Here is a 19,088-nt window from a genome sequence, read left to right as displayed (position 1 = left end):
TAAAATTTGCTTAAACTGACATTAAATATATCATTCGGATATCGTGAGATGGGTCTGGTGTGATGTAGGTTTCCGAACCTTTTCTTTAACGTGCCAACGTTTCGATCTTTATTGAGATCATCTTCAGGGCCTGGGATTTACAAACATTGTTTAAATTGAACAAATACATATTTTTTGTACATTAAATACATGTAGGATGTGGAAAAACGTGAATCTAACAATGCAAAAAATATTTTTTATATTCAATGAAAGTATTTCTACTCAATCAAAGTGAGTAGAATTATTTGATTGAATATAAAAAATATTTTTTGCATTGCATAGATTCACTTTTTTCCACATTCTACATGTATTTGTTAAATTTAAACAACGTTTGTCAATCCCAGGCCCTGAAGATGATCTCAATAAAGATCGAAACGTTGGCACGATAAAGAAAATATGTTTCTGAAACCTCACGATTTCCGAATAATCATCGACTAACAGTCACACACATTAAATATATCTATATTTTCGAAGGGGTTTAAAAAATATGTTGTTCTTGGAACAGAATTTGGCATAATTAGTTGTATGGCAATCGATGGAGATGTTATTTGACTTCTGGAATGATAAGATGGAACATGAAAGTCAATTCTGTTAAGCAGTATAGGGCAAACAGTTAAGGAATATAATAATTTGTACAATCAAAGAATTTCTATCTGTACAGAACAATCGTCAATTTAAGATCGAGTGTTCTCCAATTGTTGTGTAATGTATTAGGCGTAAAATCCTTTTTTGAATTTCCTTCCAAGACTATAGTGAGTCGAAATAAAGATTTTTGGGTCAGCTTTGATTTGTCAGATTTGTGCGATGGAAAATATTTTGAACAAATTTTCTTTATTTCGTACAAATTATGTTTCAATCTTAAGAGATAACAATCAATTCAGTGAACGCATATTTATTAAACGCACGGTAGATAAAATCGTTACACTATGTTGTATCAATTAAAATTGCCTTTTTTACGATGCTAGGTCATTTCCCACATGCAAGTTTTAAATATCACACGCATCACCGGTCTTAAGAATAAGTTTAGGAAATATGCTTTTGATGGTCCATGTATTAATAATCGAGGTTTAACCGTTTGAAATAGAACTGCGAGAGGAGTCAAGCCGTGTCGAAATCACTCGAAAGCGTCGACGCCGAGCCAAGCCTGCTGAACCTCCGAGCCATGCGGCTCGTCCCGTTTACCTCTCGATTTCTTCCAGGTCTTCCTTGGTACAGGCAGGTCCATCCTGAGTACCATCAGTCCAAATGGTTACCGTAGACCTGTAGGAGGGGATGCCCGGGGCCCCTTCCACTCCCTTGCTATATAAAGACACCGAGGCACCTCGCTCCCGGATCAGTTTACTCCCCGAAGTGGGAGAGTGCTGCGACTCCCGGAATCGCGGTTCCCCCTCCCGCCTTAATCCCATTTTCCTTTCCCACCCCCTACGCGAAATTTTCATTTCTGGGTTGGAAGTGGGGGGGACTTTTGGGTACATGTAGGGGGGAGGGGGAGCCGACCGCAGGAGGGAGTCGATCGCAAGATCAGTCCAACCAAGAGTCTCGGACCCTCAGCTCCTCATAACAGGTAAAAGAAGTGTGACAACTAACAAGAGCTTCAGAGTGGAAAATCTTAACAATTGTTATACAATACAATGAAATAAAACATTAAAAAATATATATTATAAAAAATGTAACAAAATAAAAAAGTGGAATAAATCCCCCCCACTCTTTTCTATGTATACTCCCACTCCAAAACGACTCGAGTATCATATTACCATAACCTAAATTGGTATTGTTGATTCAAATTTTCACTTATTGATATCAGATTTTAAAAAAATCCTAAACATCTTATCATCAAATCAATAAATTCCAGACATAAAGCTATCGCTTGTGGAATAACAATTGATTTGAAATTAGACCCTTTATTTAAAAATCAACAAAGTTCCTTGCTGAAGAACCCCGTGTTAATTTAAAAGTGATAGCAAAACAGAAGAATCTATCGAATGGTTATATTTAGCCCTCTCTTGCCCTGCCAAGATGCTCCTTGTTCGACTTATAAAGGAACGTTTCAAATTACACAGACTACGATCACTTTCGGCAGTTCACCGGGCTGGGAAAAAATGGGCTTAGGCCGTTTTACAAAGCGTTGTAAAAGCTCGAAGGGACGACGATAACTGGCCGGGAGAGTTAATTGGAATGAGGCCAGTTTATTAATATAAACAATTTTTTATCCATCGGGTTAAACTTGGCAGATATCCTGTTTTGGCAGATTTGTTAAAACGGTTAAAAATATGTGAGTTAATTGATGCAGGCCTTTTACCCAGCCGGTAACATTATCTCTATTCTTTTTACTGTTGTAAAGCGTTACACTTTTTTTTTAATGTTAAAATTTGATTATTTATGCAAATAAGTAATTTTTTGTTTTAAGATATATTTTTTCTTTAAAGTACAACAAGCAGATCTCAAATCACAACCGCTTTTGGAATTCTTGACCTGTTACAGTCCCCCCCCCCAAAAAAAAAAACTACATGGAATCTGGCTAATGTGTAAAGTATAAGATATAAAAACCTATTATTTATTATTGAGAATGCGTTATTGATACATATATGTATTATTTATTTCGATAAATTCACTTGCTAAATTGAACATTTTAGTAAGTAGTACAGTAACACATGTAAAATCACAAATTTTAACTATAAGTTAAGTAAACGGATCAAGATTTGGTAGGTAAAAGAAAAATAACATGTCAAGTGTAAATGAACCAAGATTTCTGTTTTTTCTTTAGATATGAAATTTCGAGTTATAGAACAGAAATAACCGTCAGTTTTTTTTAGCTTTTTGTGCTCTTAGAATAGTTCAATTTTTGTGATCGCATGAAATTGATATAGGCACAATTATAATCCGTTGAGAGGACGACATTTATCTGTGTTTTGGCCCACTATATTTAGTATATCGGTCGCTCTCCAACATTCCCCAGCCTAGTTTTTTCCCCGGTTGTAATCCTCCGCCCCTCCAAAGGCCTAAAATAGCCACTCACGAGAAATAAAAATGTTCTATATTCAAACACGCCAATTCATTCTCGTCTTGTTTTTAATGTTTTCCTTTTCGTTTTGTTATTAAGGCGAATCGGAAGGGAAAAAAATCAAAGGGTTGTTATCAAAGGACACCGAAAGCCAGACCACGTTGTAAAATTACCCATACCCGGATTCTTGACAAAAAGCGAAACCAAAGCTTTGCAATAATTTTTACAAGATTTTATCATTAAATTGAAAAATTTTTAAATATAAGCTGGTGCATAAATTATTTTACAATTCGTGTTTTTCTTGGTTTAAATGAAAGTGAAGTTTTGCATATTTAAAAAATCGAGTTTATGCAGATCTGCCCTACCTCCTTTATCTAACCGTGGCAATAAAAGAAGATTTTAAATTTATAATATTCAACGTGTAGATTTAATCAAAAATATAAACAATTAAAAAAATCTAAACTTAATCTCTGTTTTTTTTTTTTAATCAAATTCATTACGCCAAATTTTTATTCATTTTAAAAATGTTTAATTTTTACGAAAATATTAAACTAATGTTTGTACTTATTTCTTGACAAAAAAAGCATCTGTGATGGATCCTCTTACTTAACACTTTTCTAGATCTAGATAAAGCAGAGCTTAACGTCCAACGTCACGGTTGGGTTTCGCGGACGAGAGGATCAAATCACATTATACTTTTTTCCATATAATTCTGTATTAAAAAGGCAAGATTAATCTGGATCACGGTATGGTCATGAATTCAGTTGTTACTTCCACAATTTTGGCATATTTTGAGGTCATCATCTGGTCAAATAATTTTAAAACATGCCTGGAAATTGATATGATTAAGTTTTTAATAGACGATTTAAAATTTCTTTGAACTCGATCCCAACATTGCCAAGTAGTGATTGTTACAGTGATGACCTTAAAATAGGTCGAAAGCTTGGCAAGAACGAATTGGCTTTTTCATCAAGACTATACCGTGATCCGGATCATTTGTGAGTAAAAAAGTGGTCGATACGTTTAACACTAAAATTAAAAGGGCTGTGCCGGGATTCGAACCCAGAACCGTTAGCGTGGCAAATACCAGCTGGGCACCGTAGCCCGGCCCTTACTTAACATTTAATAACAAAGTAATATAATATTATACATATAAATAAAAGGAATGAGGTCATAGAACCTGGATTCGTGTCAAAAAATGAAACCTAGACTTGGCAATGATCTGAATTGAGAAGTGTTTCAATGTTTTTACAATCTTAGCAAAAGCATAATCCGTATTGAATTTTATAATTTTTTGTTTAATACTTATAAAAGTCATAATTTAAGATATATATTTTTATTTGAGATATTCAACTTGTGAATTTAATAAAAAAAGGAGGGCTTGACATGGGAAGTTAGTGTCCGAGTGGATCGAAATCACGATAGCTCAAGTGGTAGAGCAGCGGCGTATCTAGCCGAAGGTCGTGGGTTCGAATCCCGCACGTGACAACTGATTTTTTTATCTCAACTAAAAACCTTAATTAATTGAAAGATATTTATTGATTAAGCGGACCACGAAAACTGGTGAATTTAATTTAAAAAAATAATTAACTTTCGAGGAACTTTTTTTACAAGTAGTGAAAGTCGGTTTTTTTTTTTTTTTTTTTTTTTCAATGGGTTTGTCTTTGAATAATCTGTAACTTGGCATGATCAAGTGTACGAAAAATCAAATTCAAGTGTACCTGCCTAACTTATGTTTAATAAAAAAACGATGTTGTTTGATCATCTACGAACAGAGTATTTTTTTGTGAGACGGTGAGAAGAAAATTCCAGGGACGACATTGGGAATCGAACCCACGAACACGGGGTTAACGAGCCGAGGGTGGAACGCGCTAATTTTGAAAGAATAAAATCTTTGATATGACTTCACTGATCCACAGGAATTTTTACGGACAATTGGACAAGTGTCTAAAATATTTTATGATAATATTTTTAACGTATCACCAAAAAGGTAGTTGATTGAAATTTTCTTAATTTAATTATTAGTTTTTTCTTATCATAAAAATGGAATCTAAAACTAGTTGAAATAGACGTACAGAAATTAAAATTTCTACTATTGTAATAACGTGTGAGATTTTTCATCGGTCGTTAACGGCAGGCCCAACACTGAAGATGACGAAATGTCCTTTTTCAACCTACGAGGATTGGCAGATCAAAATGTCCGATGACGAACAAATTGCATATTGAAATAAGGAAGAATTCGCTTAAAATCCAGAGGGGTTATACATTTTGATAGGAACACGGGTCATCGGTGAAAAAAAATCATCTCCCCCGGTTAATCCAACCCAAAAACGTAAATTTTTTTATTGGAATGAAAATTCTTATTTAGGGTGTAAGTTGTTAAGCTGCTTTTAGCGCCCTATCGTTCTTTTAACTTAAAGATTTAAAAAAAGTTGTATACAATTTTAATTCCCGTTGTGCTTATATTTCAAGTTTATTATAATTTGCAATAGAGCTGCACATAGACTGGTTGTCCATTTGAACTCAAGGGTCAACTATCAACTGTGTTCACTCCTGTTCATAGTTCATACTCCTATTGGGACTTCGATCTTCAGACCTGCCCTCTGCCGACGCCCAGAAATTGTTCAATTGATGTCAGTGACGTGTCATATGGACGTCGCGCTTACACGGCCATCACTGTCACCAGCTTCGTTCTCGAAGAATTCGTTTCCTAGAAACGATAAAAACAACAAAATATAAGAATTAACAAAACGCAAGCAAAGAACCATAAGTATTAAGCAGCAGGTAGAAGAGATTAAAAAAACATACCTGTAACATTTGTAAGTCATCAAAGATGCCAACTCTTCAAATTTCTGATAGATGGTAGATGAGACGTTTATTTTGCAGTTTCGATCTGTTTTCAACTAGTATTTTGATTAGTTTTTAACAGTTTATTAGTCTGTTCGGTCCTGGTCTTTCGAGTCGAGTGTGGGGGTTCCAAGTAAGTCTTTAAATAGCAAATGCCATTCGCTGCTGTTTGTTAAACAAGAGATGTAGTAGATCGGAGGTGAGGATATGGCGAATGGTGGTTTGATTACATACACTCTTTTCTCCAACTTCTTCCCCAAATAGGAAAGATGATCCTGGAGGTTTCTGAAGGCATTGGACTTGAGCTTGATGAATGGATAGCGGTGACATGTGCATATGTGACTATGTATGGGACCATGACCGTTTTCTTATAGTATGGCAGTTTTGTTATTCCATTTTTTACTCAAAAGTTCCATTTAATTTGGAAATTCTTAATTCTTTAACACCAAGTTTGACAGGATGTTGAAACGCCCTGTACTACTTGACAAGTGGACTTTTTTGATGTCTCGTATGCTTTGGTAAAAGTGCTATCTGTACTTTTCCCGCATTCAACTTTTAACAATAAAGCAATATAAAATTAAACATATAAAAGGATGAAGTTGAGTTTAGAAAGTCTATGGAACATTCTTACACACTCATAAATTTCATGTAGTATAAAAATTTTAAACTTGGATTTTCATAGATTACAATATATNATATATATTATTACAAATACAACAGTAATTAGTTGAGGTAGTTGGGTATTATTAGTCTGTCGAATCTTGTTTTTCCTTGTGTTTTACTTATTACATATCATTAATTTCAATATTATTTTTTATATCTGTGATATTTCGTGGTCCAATTGACCAAATAACTTCTTTCAATTAATTAACTTTTTTATGTAAGGAATTGGTTGAAATGAAAAAGTTTGTGTCATGAGCGGGTTTCGAACCCACGACCTTCGGCTGTTCTACCACTTGAGCTATCGTGACTTCGGACACCAGCTCCCCATCTCAACCCAATTATTTTTTATGATTTCAGGTAGCTTTGTTTTGTTTGTCGGTTGAGTGTGAACTAACCAAAAGCCAAGATGGACGCGATCAAGAAGAAGATGCAGGCGATGAAGATGGAGAAGGACACGGCGATGGACAAGGCCGATACCTGTGAAGGGCAGGCTAAGGACGCCAACATGAGAGCCGATAAAGTATGTTTGGATGTTTTCACCTTATATCATGGCAACAATTTCTGATTTGCGAACATAAAACGTGCTCTAGATCCTCGAGGATGTCATGGACTTGAAGAAAAAATTGGCTCAAGTGGAAGCTGACCTCGACAAGAACAAGAGGGAACTGGAACAAGGCAACAAAGATCTGGAAGAGAAAGAGAAAGCTCTCACCAACGTATGTAGCACAGGAAAACTAATTTTGGACATACCTTTACCTTTAATTGTTATTGTGCACTAAAGGCTGAGAGTGAAGTCGCCGCCTTAAACAGGAAGGTCCAAATGGTGGAAGAGGATTTGGAAAGATCCGAAGAAAGATCTGGAACAGCCGCCATGAAATTGGCTGAAGCTTCCCACGCCGCTGATGAAGCATCCCGGTTAGTAAAAATTCCGATATAATTTCATTCGAAACTTACATTTACACTCTGAATATTTTTGAGAACGGTATCCATGATTGTGTTAATCTTGTCATTGAATCATAAACTTCATGAATGATGAAAAAGTAGTCTAGGAACTGTTCCAACTTTTGCCCTGTTTTGCACATCTTAGTCATTCATTATACATACAACTCACCCGAATCACTGCAAATCAGATGTTTCTTGAGCAATCCGGGTCATACCATTCATTACTCACTTAATAGTACACGTCGAAAAATATTTTCTGCACTGTTTGGTATAAAAGTATATTTAAAAACTAGCGCTTCGCACTCGCATATTTTCTCCGGTTCCCGGTAAAACTTTGGGTCATGAATATATAGCCTAACCCGTTCTTAATCTTTTATGTCCATAACCCTAAACATAACATAACCCTTACCTAACTGTGCCTAACCTTTCATGTCCATAACCCTAAACCTAACCTAAGCTAATCCTAAACAAACCCTACCTAACTTAATCTTTCACGTCTATAACTTAAATCTAACTTAGTGTTAACTTACCCTACCTAAAACCTTTCACATTCATAACCCTTAATCTAACTTAAACTTAACGAAACAAATCTTTCCTAAGCTTTCCCGTCTATAAACCTAAACCTAACCTTAACTTGTTCCTAACCAAATTTAATTTAACGCTAATCTTTCGCAATCCTAACATAACATAACCCAACCCGAAATAAGCTGAGTATCCTGCCCAAAAACGTATACTTATTAACACGAATATCGTCAGATCTTTTTTGCTGAACGAACTGGAGAAAGTAAATATTACGTAAATCAACAAAACAAGAAGAAATTACAGTTGATAATGGCTGATGTTTCCATGTCCTACAGTTGCAAAAGATTTGTCATAAAATTAGGAACTGTTTGTTAACTGTTAGATATGAAAAAATGAACTTTCCTGTGAATGTATTGACCATTTTAAACTCTTGAAAAATGCTGCAAAATTGCCCAAAGCAACGCTTATTGACCACTAATTGTTTTTGCAGTATGTGCAAAGTATTGGAGAACAGAAGCCAACAGGATGAAGAAAGGATGGACCAACTGACCAACCAGTTGAAAGAGGCTAGGCTTCTTGCTGAAGACGCTGATGGCAAATCTGACGAAGTTCGTATTTTCTTTATAATTATACATTTTTTAATTTGGTTTATTAATCTCTCTTTAAAATCAAAGGTCGCAAGAAAACTGGCCTTCGTTGAAGATGAGCTTGAAGTTGCTGAGGATCGCGTCAAATCTGGGGACTCGTAAGTATAAAATATTAAGTATTGTTTTTTTCCAGTGCTCATTAAAACCCCCTTTGATTGTAGAAAGATCATGGAGTTGGAGGAAGAACTCAAAGTCGTCGGAAACAGCTTGAAATCTCTCGAGGTTTCCGAGGAAAAGGTAGAAGAAACTTCCAATCAAAATATTTTTTGTCGACCCAACAACTATTCAATACAACTTGGCCACGAAAAGTTTTCAACCTGTCCGAGGATTGTATCCCCAGGGGGGCTGACATCCCTCACTTGATATACACTTTCTTCTACTTTATTTTTCTATAATAATTTGAAAAAAAAGCCTTTCATGTTTTTTTCTTGCCACAAACCCTTGGGATTCAACACTCAATATATTTTCGATAAATAATTCCGTGGTCTACATCGTTATTCCTTAATTATTTCTTTGATATTTTATAAATTGCAAAAAAAAGTGATAATCGCCTTAAAAAAATTTGTTTTTTTTATACAGGCCAACCAGAGAGTAGAGGAATATAAACGTCAAATTAAGCAACTTACTGTCAAACTAAAAGAGGCAAGAATTAATATTTATTTTAACATATAAATTTAAAAAAATACACATATTTATTTAATTAATGTTTAGGCTGAGGCTCGTGCTGAATACGCCGAGAAGACAGTCAAGAAGTTGCAGAAGGAGGTCGACAGGCTGGAAGGTCATTTAAATTTCTCATTGCTTGTTATAATAAGCTTTCTTCTATAAAACTTCTTTTAAATTTTAACTTGGTCTTTTGACATCTGGCTAAGATTATCAAACTGCTTGGCGAGAAAGGAAAGTCTGAAATTATTTTGGACGATCTGTATGCGACTTTTCCCTTTCTTGCCCGCTTCGACAATTGCGCAAAGTACTTTTAGATTAACTAACTTACTTCATAGTTAAACTATTTTCTTGAATTTAATTTGACTTGAAAATCCTACGAACTGTTTATAAGTCCCGACATTCTAAGGATAAATAATTCATATTTTTATAATTACATGCCTTATTTTATGTGATATTTGATTCACAATCATGATGTATTCAATATTTGGATAATGTCCGACATTAAAAGTAACAAAAAAAAATAATTACGTTTTAATTCTTGAATTTTTTATACGAAAGATTATACTAAAAATATAATCTTTAGACAATTTTTCATCGGGCAGATTTAGAAAATTAAAACCCTTGTGGCATCTTTCTGCAGTGTATGCTTTATTTCTTGCATGTTTTTGCTTATTTGATTTATTAAAACATTTGTTTTTAAAGTGGATGAAAAATGTGTACGTCCCTAAACTTAATGCTACTTGGGAAAATTCATTTTGTCGCGAAAACAGTTCATTTAAGGAATATTGTTGTTTATAACTTTATTCAACTTTCCAAACTGGAAAAGGAAAGTGAAGAAAGGTATTAATATATTTTTATGTTTATTTGAAGTTAAAGATGTAGAGGTAGAAGTGCGTGTTTGGGATATTTTCTTCGTATATTGCTTATTTTAGACCGCTGAAGACAGGGCATGGTACCCTTTTATCAGAAATTTCCATTCGGCAAGGGAAAACAACGCTGGGGTTTAAGTGCAGCTTATTTTTCCAAGGCTTTCCTCATGGGCTTATCACGTACTTATAAAATCGAATAAAGCTGAAAGAAGATGAAAACATCCGAAAACGTGCTTTCCACGTTTTTCTGTACCGTTCAAAACAATATGAGCTGATTTGTTTAAAAAATCTTCTCTCCCTTCCGACAATCGCTGTTAAAAAAATAATAAAAAAATCTATTTATTCCTTTTGATAATCGTTCTATTCAATATTAATACAAGTTATATTAGTTAAAAACCGATATAACTAAACGCGCCAGTAGAATTTTTTATTAATTTTATTTTTGCTTACAACTAAATAAAATATATATAATAAAAAAATATGATCAAGTAGTTTCATGGCGTGAGTAGCGTGGACGACGCCCATTAGTCCCATCCATAGGCGTTCACTGTGAAGGATAAATATTTTTGTCACTCATATCACCGCCGTTTCAGTCGTCTGAGAAGATTGATAGGAAGAGAAAGATGGGATGGATTATTTGATAGTGGAGTAGGATGAGATAAGTGATTATTAAATTGAAGGCATTGGCATTTAGCAAGGTTTAGGACGTAGAAGATGTTTTGGTCGGTGTGAATGTTATGGTTCGGGACATAGCTGGCTGAAGGCAATTATTTGTTGGATTGAAAGACTGAATATTCCATAGGTTAATGCTATCTCGTAATTTTTGCTATCTCGTAGAATTCTAGTCATTAAGTCCATATAAGTGCTAGTAGTTCACTATATTTTTGTTCTGTAGCGTTAATTTGGAACGATTCTCTAGCAGTATGTTTTAGTCAGCGTCTTCAAGTGTGTCAGGTACCAGTTTAACCATCAGTGTGTCAGTCCAGGTACAAACCGTAAGTGACGAACGTGGTTTGTCTTGATATAAATGATGAATGGTGGAGTGAGTTCGGTGTTCAATCCTTTTAAAAAAAAGATAGTTCCTATTCACAGTAAGTTGTTTTGCAACGATCCGGATTTCGAGCCCTTAGCTCATCATTAGGTTGAAGGAGTTCTACAATCGTTGTACAACAACTTACTGTGAGTAGGAACTATCTTTTTTTAAAAAGATTGGTTTGTAATAATGTTGAGTAAGAATGGAGAAGGGGTTTCTGAATAATGCAAAAACTTCAAAGTGGGATTTGTTTTCTTTGATTTTTGATTCTTAATGAGCGATTTTAGGATGTGGAGTTGTTAGAAAGAGCAAGAATCTATGGATCATGATTATGATAAAGGATAGACGTATCATCGGCAATAAATGTTTATGGCATTTGCGGTGAAAGGGATGGCAGTGTAGAGGGGATAAAGGAGTGGAGCTAGTATACCTCCTTGAGGAACTCCAGCGTTGATGGGAAAATACTTGACGGAAGATAAATATCAATAGATCCTTGATAGAAGGCACAGAACCGTCTAATATTTGGAATTTAAACAGAGTTTGCATTGAAATTGAATATAATTTTTATTTAAAAGTTTCGTTATGTTACGCGCTCAAGTTTTAACCGCAGCAAAGCACGTTATAACTTAACGCAATAAGGCTTTATAAACATGGTTTGTTTGTTGTAAATATATTTCAACATATATATGTTTTATTTTGATATATTGATGAATAAATCAAATCATTAAGTGAAATTCGGTACAATGCTTTCATCTTATGTGCTCTTTCGACTGTCCTAATCAAATAACACATTGTATACGTCCAATTAAGGTACCAATTGAGCCGGAATATTGTGAAAAGTCATATTAAATTTTTCCCTTGGGGATTTTTCATTAAGTTGAATTTATGTTTATTGGTTTAAAGTCATACAGAAAAAACTATTCGTGCAATGTTTTTTAAATCCAAATTGGTACACTCTCCGTCATTCTTCTTTAAAAATCATATGTTACCTGTACTATAACTTTATCTTTTCCGAACCTTGAGGGAGTTTTTTTAATATAGGTGGAAATTAAACTGACAAATAAAAAAAAATTAATCAAGATATGAGATGAGATATAGAAATTAACGTTTTTCATATTTGCTTGGTGGTCATAATTGACCATATTAATTATTACAATTAATTATTCTTTTTATCTACGGTTTTTGGTTGAGAAGAAAAATTAGTGTGAGGAGCGGGATTCGAACCCAAGACCTTTGGCTGGTTGTTGGGGTGGGTTTTTAAATGGCCTAACTAACATTGATGTTGAATTGTTTTTTTATGTAGTCCCCAGGTAGTCCATTCGGTCTCTGATGAGATTAAATGTGAAGTACACCCCAAATTTTTTTCTAAAGACGTCAAGAATTGGCTCTTTGACCATATGGCTAAAAGCAGTAACATAAATTATTACATACCATTTCAAAATTAAAATTATTAGTTTTTCATGTTTGTTGTATTATTCTTACAAGTTATAACTATTATTACAACTATTTTTTCTTACCACGTTTAGTAATATTATGTTTCGCAATCTCTAGTTTTAACCCCAAATATTTTTTTTTATCATTGTATTGCTATCAGCCCTTAAACAGATCTACCTCAAGGGTGCTGATAGCACCAACTTTTGTTATATAAATGTATATAGTTTTCTTTTCTACTGAAAATTTTGTACCAATTGTATCTCTTTTCTTTCTGTACTATGCATCAGCTAATAAAGTTGGTGCAAGAAAGTATTCAGGGGATCTCTTTAGACTGTTAGCATGCATGTTTTTTTAAACTTTTAACCCTTGTAGGATTTTTCAGCAATATACATAATGGTTTTATTTTGTGTTCAACAGACGAACTCGGACTCAACAAAGATCGTTACAAGTCTCTCGCCGACGAGATGGACTCGACCTTCGCCGAATTGGCCGGCTATTAGACACCTCAACCACTCAAACCAAAAATTTCGCCAAGCAACATCCTCGGGGTATTATCCATGTTGTCATCTTACTCCGCCGTGTCTACCTGGACGGCTTTGGGCTTACTCTCCACTCGAAATGCTGCTAACAAACCTGCTTACTTTCTATTTATCTCGTTTTTTTGCTGTTATTAATTATTTGTTAATTTGCAAATTAGACTACGGAAAATTTGTTTTTCTCTAAATTATCTTCACTATTTGTGCTTAAGTTAAAAAAAATTAATTTTAGTCGTGTGTGGGTTGAAACGTAGGACTAACACGTTGTTATATATAGTATACTTTATATATACAATCGTGTCTATGAATCCAAGTGCTGACCCCTCTGTATATTTTCTAGTCTTTACTCTAAGTCAATATATCTTTTTTTTTTTTTTTAATTTAAATAATATTTTAATTTTAACTGTAAAAATAATAATGGTAAAAGCAAAAAGGTTAAGTATATATAAAATTAAGATCTAGGGTAAGTGGTATGTAAGCAGCTTCGTTCATTGTATTATCACAAGTAGGCCTGAAGTAAACAACAACTTGATTTAACACCTGATATAATGAACAAGCAACTACCTGAAACTTTATTTTGTAAATTTTACAAATAAGCGAACCGAAAAGGGAATATTTTAATTTAAAGAATAGAATTACTTGTTAATCTAAGTATAAGGATGTTGTCATTAAAAAATATCACATTAGTTAAGTATAATATCAATGTAAGCCATTATATTAGGCTACTAAATAAAAGTATCGATGAATTGCTTGACGAATAATTTGTGAGTTGTTTTTCTTTTATTGTTTTAACTTGATAAGTAATAACCCCATTAATGACCCGTCAAACCTTCCGTCGGAAGGAAAGGCGATGACACGATGCAAGGTGTATGAGTTACCTTAAACATACAAACATACTTTGCCATCGGCGAATCATACTACACACATAGCTCTAATGGATGTAATTGTGTTGTCATATTTATTTGATGTTATAATCTAATTATGAGATTTATTTATGAATAAAACTAGGTTTTAAACCGCAAACGTTTAAGTTAGAATTATTTAAATTTTCACCCTCACGTAGAAAAGGATTTTGTATTATTTGGCCCTTAGTTCCCATCTTAGTTAAATTTAAAAAAAAAATAGGCCAAAACAATTAATACAATCAGGTTATACAATAAATGTAAATAAATATGTAAAATAAAAATATTCATGCACTTTGATGGTGACAGAAAACCGACAATAAGCCGAGCACCGAACAATGTTGTTGGACGAATATCTGAGCACCCATTCGGCGAATCCCGCATGTCTGGAGCCAACTTGAGAGAGAGAGAGAGAGAGAGAGAGAGAGAGAGAGAGAGAGAGAGAGAGAAAGAGAGAGACAACAAACTGGCGCACCAGAGACACTTACAATTTTTGGCAAATTTAGGAATCTCACTAGTAATTTACAGCAAACTTGTGTAATGAAAAGGGCAACCCATACAGTGCCTGCCCTGTTTGCCTATACAAGTGCTAACGTCACCTCTGTCGCCTAGAGGCTAGAAATGGCAGAGGTTTCCTTGATACTCTCAACAAATAGACCCAAATAATAATTATGGGATCAGCCTCACTTTAAAAATAATTTTGAATCTCGCCGTAGATTTCTAACTGCTCTACTGAATGAGACTCGTGGTTGTCGTGATTTGAGAACAACTTGTACCTCAGCTGGAAGGTACCGGTCAAGGGAAGCCGGTGTTAGAGAGCTTTACATCTCCAGAAGTGGCGGAAGGCTGAAACGGATGTGCTCCTTGTAGCACTTTTGGACATGGCTTTGCACTATATCAGTGGAAATGTTCGGAATTAGATATTGCTGTAGGTAAGTAATAAAAGTGTAGATAAAAAGGTAAAAATATAACCCAATAATAATCCAAATTAACCCAAATCACAAAGAATCAAGTATGTTTCGAAATAACATATAGAAAAAAGACACTGTCAAAATCTTCAAGAAAACACTACAACGTCAACTAAATAAATGAAGCAAGAGCGCTTGTTCCGATTCACGTCCGCACTGGCAAATGTTGCGCAACATTGAGTCAAAGAATCCCATATCGGATGGGATTCAAGAGTCCGAAAATGCAAGCCCGCAACACACCAGATTCATCGCAAAAATGAGTCGGGGCAGCCCGGACATGTCAGACGCAGCCGAGACTGTCCGGAGATTCAAAAAGTCGACTCAAAGAATCAGCGTACTAGGACGTAGTCTCACAAAAAAGTGTTTTTTCACACAGTCACACCACTAACAGTAAGGCCAGCCCCTGGAGGGCACATGCCATGAGAAACCAGTCAATGCTGGCACTCAGTTTGAGAGGTTAAGAGGCACGAAGGTGCAGAAAGAGCTTGAGTATTAGGGTTAAGATGGGAAGAGAGGTTGATATGAGACTTTTAGAATCGGGAACGGATCAGTTCGTTGACAAAAGGAATGTTGAGAGCGTTGTGGATAATGAGGTTAGTGACGTAGAAAGGAGCTTTGACAATTTTCTGAAGACTTTTGATCGGAAGGATGCACTCGTTCCATGTCTTGGCAGATCACCACAGTCCCACTTCGTATGTCCTGTATGTAGATAAACTTGCCCATAAACCTTTATATTAGGCAAGAAGCATGTACTTTTCGGACATTTTAGATTATTATTCTGTAACACAGAAAAGTTACGATTTATTTAGTTAAAAATTACTATTCGGAATGAATACCAATGGAAAATCATTCTTTTTATGTGTACCTGGAAAAAAAGCGAGTTTCAGGACACCTCATTTATCAGGGTGTTCGTCTCCTTGCAAATGGCGTAGAATTCACTGACGGAATTTATATTGTTATTCTTTATCCCGCCCCAGTCGCACATACGCCCCCTTCTAATACGTTGCTTTTTCTTTACTCCCGAAGCTAGTCCTACTTCAAACTCCGGTAATGGACTTAAGTCGGGGGGGATTGTGCTCGTGTTTTTGTATTCCGACCGCGGACCGGGGCCGGCTCTTTGTCACGACCGAGTACCATCAAATACCGGTTTGGATTTCTTTCCCCTTCCAAAGGAGAGCAACCCTTATATAAATTCTCCTCTCTTCTCGGGACTGATCCAAAAATGCTAATACAGACCCATTCATCAAAATTTAAACTACATTAAATCGGTTCAATGTGCTTAATCTCCTTTCTGACAATTTAACTTTGTTCGAATAATTAAGGAGAGGTTTCTTTACGTATATATGTTTCTTGAATTTATTAAATTTATTTGTTTAGTCAAGAGGTTTTTGTTGCAATAACATATTTTATTGCATATTGAACAACCCTTACATAAATTGTACACCAAATATCTCTGAACTTCTAATTCTTCAGCTAATATTTCTTCTACAGCAGAAAAATTTGTATATTTTGTTAGATTTTGACTAAAGTAGAAATCAAGTAAAAAAAATTGTTAAGGTAAAAAATAGTTGGAAGTTTTACCACTTTTAACTATTTGCAAATGGCTTAAAAACGACATGGTTTGAGAAGTATAAAGGTAGTAAAATCTTAATTACTATCGTTTTGAGTATAAGTAAGCATGCAAAAAATGTGAATGAAAACACAAAGATTAAACAAAAATGGCAAAAAGGAGGGAAAATTCAAAAGGTGGGGTTGAGATGGGAAGTTAGTGCCCAAGTGGATCGAAATCACGATAGCTCAAGTGGTAGAGCAGCGGCGTATCTAGCCGAAGGTCGTGAGTTCGAATCCCGCTTGTGACACTGACTTTTATCTCAACCAAAAGCTTAATTAGCTATAGCGAACTTTTTGTGCGGAATATGCACGAGATGAACCGATGATAAGAAAGAGAAGCTAGCAATAGAGAAGTACATACTGTGGATTATTGGATTTTTATCAGCCTGTAATGGATCTTTCTCAAACAAGGAATTTGGTAATTAAAATGGTTTAGAACAGTAATGTTTTATTGGAAATAAACAAAACAGGAAAAAACGAAATTATACAAAATCAATAAAAGAAATAGAAAGTTCTTAGCTTAAATTTTCTTTTATTTGACACGCAGTCCCTTCTTCAAGATGTTTTCTTTTTCTTTTTTCTTCAATATGTTTTCTTCTTTATTCTTCTTCAAGATGTCTTCTTTTCTTTTCTTCGATTACAATCGCCACGTGCGAGCCGATGAACCCCAAACTCCACTTAAAAACTCAAACCTTCCTCATTCCTCCACCCCTCTCTCCTATCCTACCCGCGCTCTTCAAAAAATGCTCGCCTCGTATTCCCTATTTACGTGGCTTGTTTGTTATAAGCCGCAAATCTCAAAAGCACAGTAAATGAACAACATCCCTATTGTAACATTCCCTTTATACTACGGATTTTTTAACGAAGACATTTTTGGGTTTCTTATTATTAAATCTTTTTCGTCCTTCCTTAAGTCTCAGTTTGTTCAAAAAACAATGGAATTATGCTTTTTTAAACGTACTAAATTTTTCCGGCGTGCTTTCACCAATGTGTTACACCAACGTACTATCCTAGGAAAAAATAATGTCTGATATAAAGTGCACAAAAAACCAAAATTACTGGTTAGACAAAAATGAACACGCGACGTTCCAAAATCATATTATCATCCTCATGCCAGGAGATGATTTGCTAACCATCATTATGCTTCTATGGGGGCATGAACATTAAACCGTAATTATTCAGAAATCGTGAGATGCGGTCTGGTGTGATGTAGGTTTCAGAAAAACATTTTGTTTATCGTGCCAACGTTTCGATCTTTATTTAGATCATCTTCAGGGCTCAAAGTGTATGTCTTCTGTGTAATTCTGCCACTCTTGCGTGTCGTATTGAGACTGGAACTCTAGTCATGACGAGGCATGACTAATTTAGTCACAATATAGTTAGTCATGACTAAATTTCGATAAATCATGTTCAAATGGGTGCTCAAAAAATGAAAAATACACAACTTCATCACTTTTTAAAAATTTTCTAACAGAAATTTATTTCATCAAACGAAAATCCTTGAACACCTTATTTAAGAAAAATCAACTCCGTCGTTAAAAAAAATAATAATAAATAATGAAATAATAAATAAATAAATAAAAAGCCAAAAAATAATGATAATGATAATAATAATAAAATAAAAAAATCCTAGAACAAGCTACGCTTTGAAAAGTAAATATGTTTACATAACCGATCAATGGAAAAATATTTCTTTGAATTAAAATTTATTCCACTTAAAAGGAGAGATTTCTACATTATTTGGAAAATCACTAATTTCGTGGTCCGCTGGACTAATTAATATATTACAATTAATTAAGGTTTTTAGTTGAGATGAAAAAAAGCTAATGGCTCGAGCGGGATTCGAACCCACGAACTTCGGCTAGATACGCCGCTGGTCTACCACTTGATCTATCGTGACTTCGATCCACTCGGACATCAACTTCCCATCTCAACCCCACCTTATGAGTTTTCTCTCCTTTTTGCCATTTTTCAAATGTCGTGTAATCGGATTGGATTCTCGACGACAAATGAAATGGCGACGGAGAGCTTTAGTGAAGTGTATTTCATTTTAATTCATTAAATTCACTAATTTCGTGGTCCGCTTGACCAATTAATACATTACAATTAATTAAGGTTTTTAATTGATATGAAAAAAAGCTAATGGCACGACCGGGATTTTTTTCATGTCAACTAAAAACCTTAATTAATTGTAAATTATTTGGAAAATACACCATCTAGGGGTCTTGATTGTAATAAAATAGACATGTAGAATAATTATGTAACTTTTCGTTTATGATAACACTTTTGAAGATTTGCTGGCCTTGAGCACGACCCTCATCTCAAAATTTTTATCCGGAGTCGGTTAGTTTTTGGTAAGTTGGTCATTGTAGCCAGAGTTGGGCAAAATCAAACTAATTCAATCATGA

The 19,088-nt window shown here is 34.7% G+C and overlaps 1 protein-coding gene across 1 annotated transcript; it reads left to right on the top strand.

Moving 5' to 3' along the window:
* The first annotated feature begins 1,351 nt into the window (after positions 1–1,351).
* Positions 1,352–13,960, top strand: LOC106668031 (tropomyosin-1). The gene is made up of 10 exons (XM_014396430.1): positions 1,352–1,603; positions 6,908–7,070; positions 7,141–7,266; positions 7,332–7,465; positions 8,505–8,622; positions 8,689–8,759; positions 8,823–8,898; positions 9,241–9,303; positions 9,373–9,442; positions 13,081–13,960. Exons 2-10 carry the CDS (start codon positions 6,957–6,959, stop codon positions 13,161–13,163), a joined length of 855 nt encoding a protein of 284 aa, XP_014251916.1. The 5' UTR covers positions 1,352–1,603; positions 6,908–6,956; the 3' UTR covers positions 13,164–13,960.
* Positions 13,961–19,088: the final 5,128 nt, after the last annotated feature.

This window comes from Cimex lectularius, unplaced genomic scaffold, assembly GCF_000648675.2.
Source record: "Cimex lectularius strain Harlan isolate CLEC.00 unplaced genomic scaffold, Clec_2.1 scaffold108, whole genome shotgun sequence".
NCBI classification, from domain to species: Eukaryota; Metazoa; Arthropoda; class Insecta; order Hemiptera; family Cimicidae; genus Cimex; species Cimex lectularius.
The sequence above is the reverse complement of the archived record's forward strand: the minus strand, read 5'-3'. Positions and strand labels throughout refer to the sequence as shown.

Coding starts and splice junctions, on each gene's coding strand:
- LOC106668031 (XM_014396430.1), top strand. CDS start 6,957: ATGGACGCGATCAAGAAGAAGATGCAGGCGATGAAGATGGAGAAGGAC. Junction 7,267..7,331: donor AAGAGAAAGCTCTCACCAAC/GTATGTAGCACA, acceptor TGTGCACTAAAG/GCTGAGAGTGAAGTCGCCGC. Junction 8,760..8,822: donor CGCGTCAAATCTGGGGACTC/GTAAGTATAAAA, acceptor CTTTGATTGTAG/AAAGATCATGGAGTTGGAGG.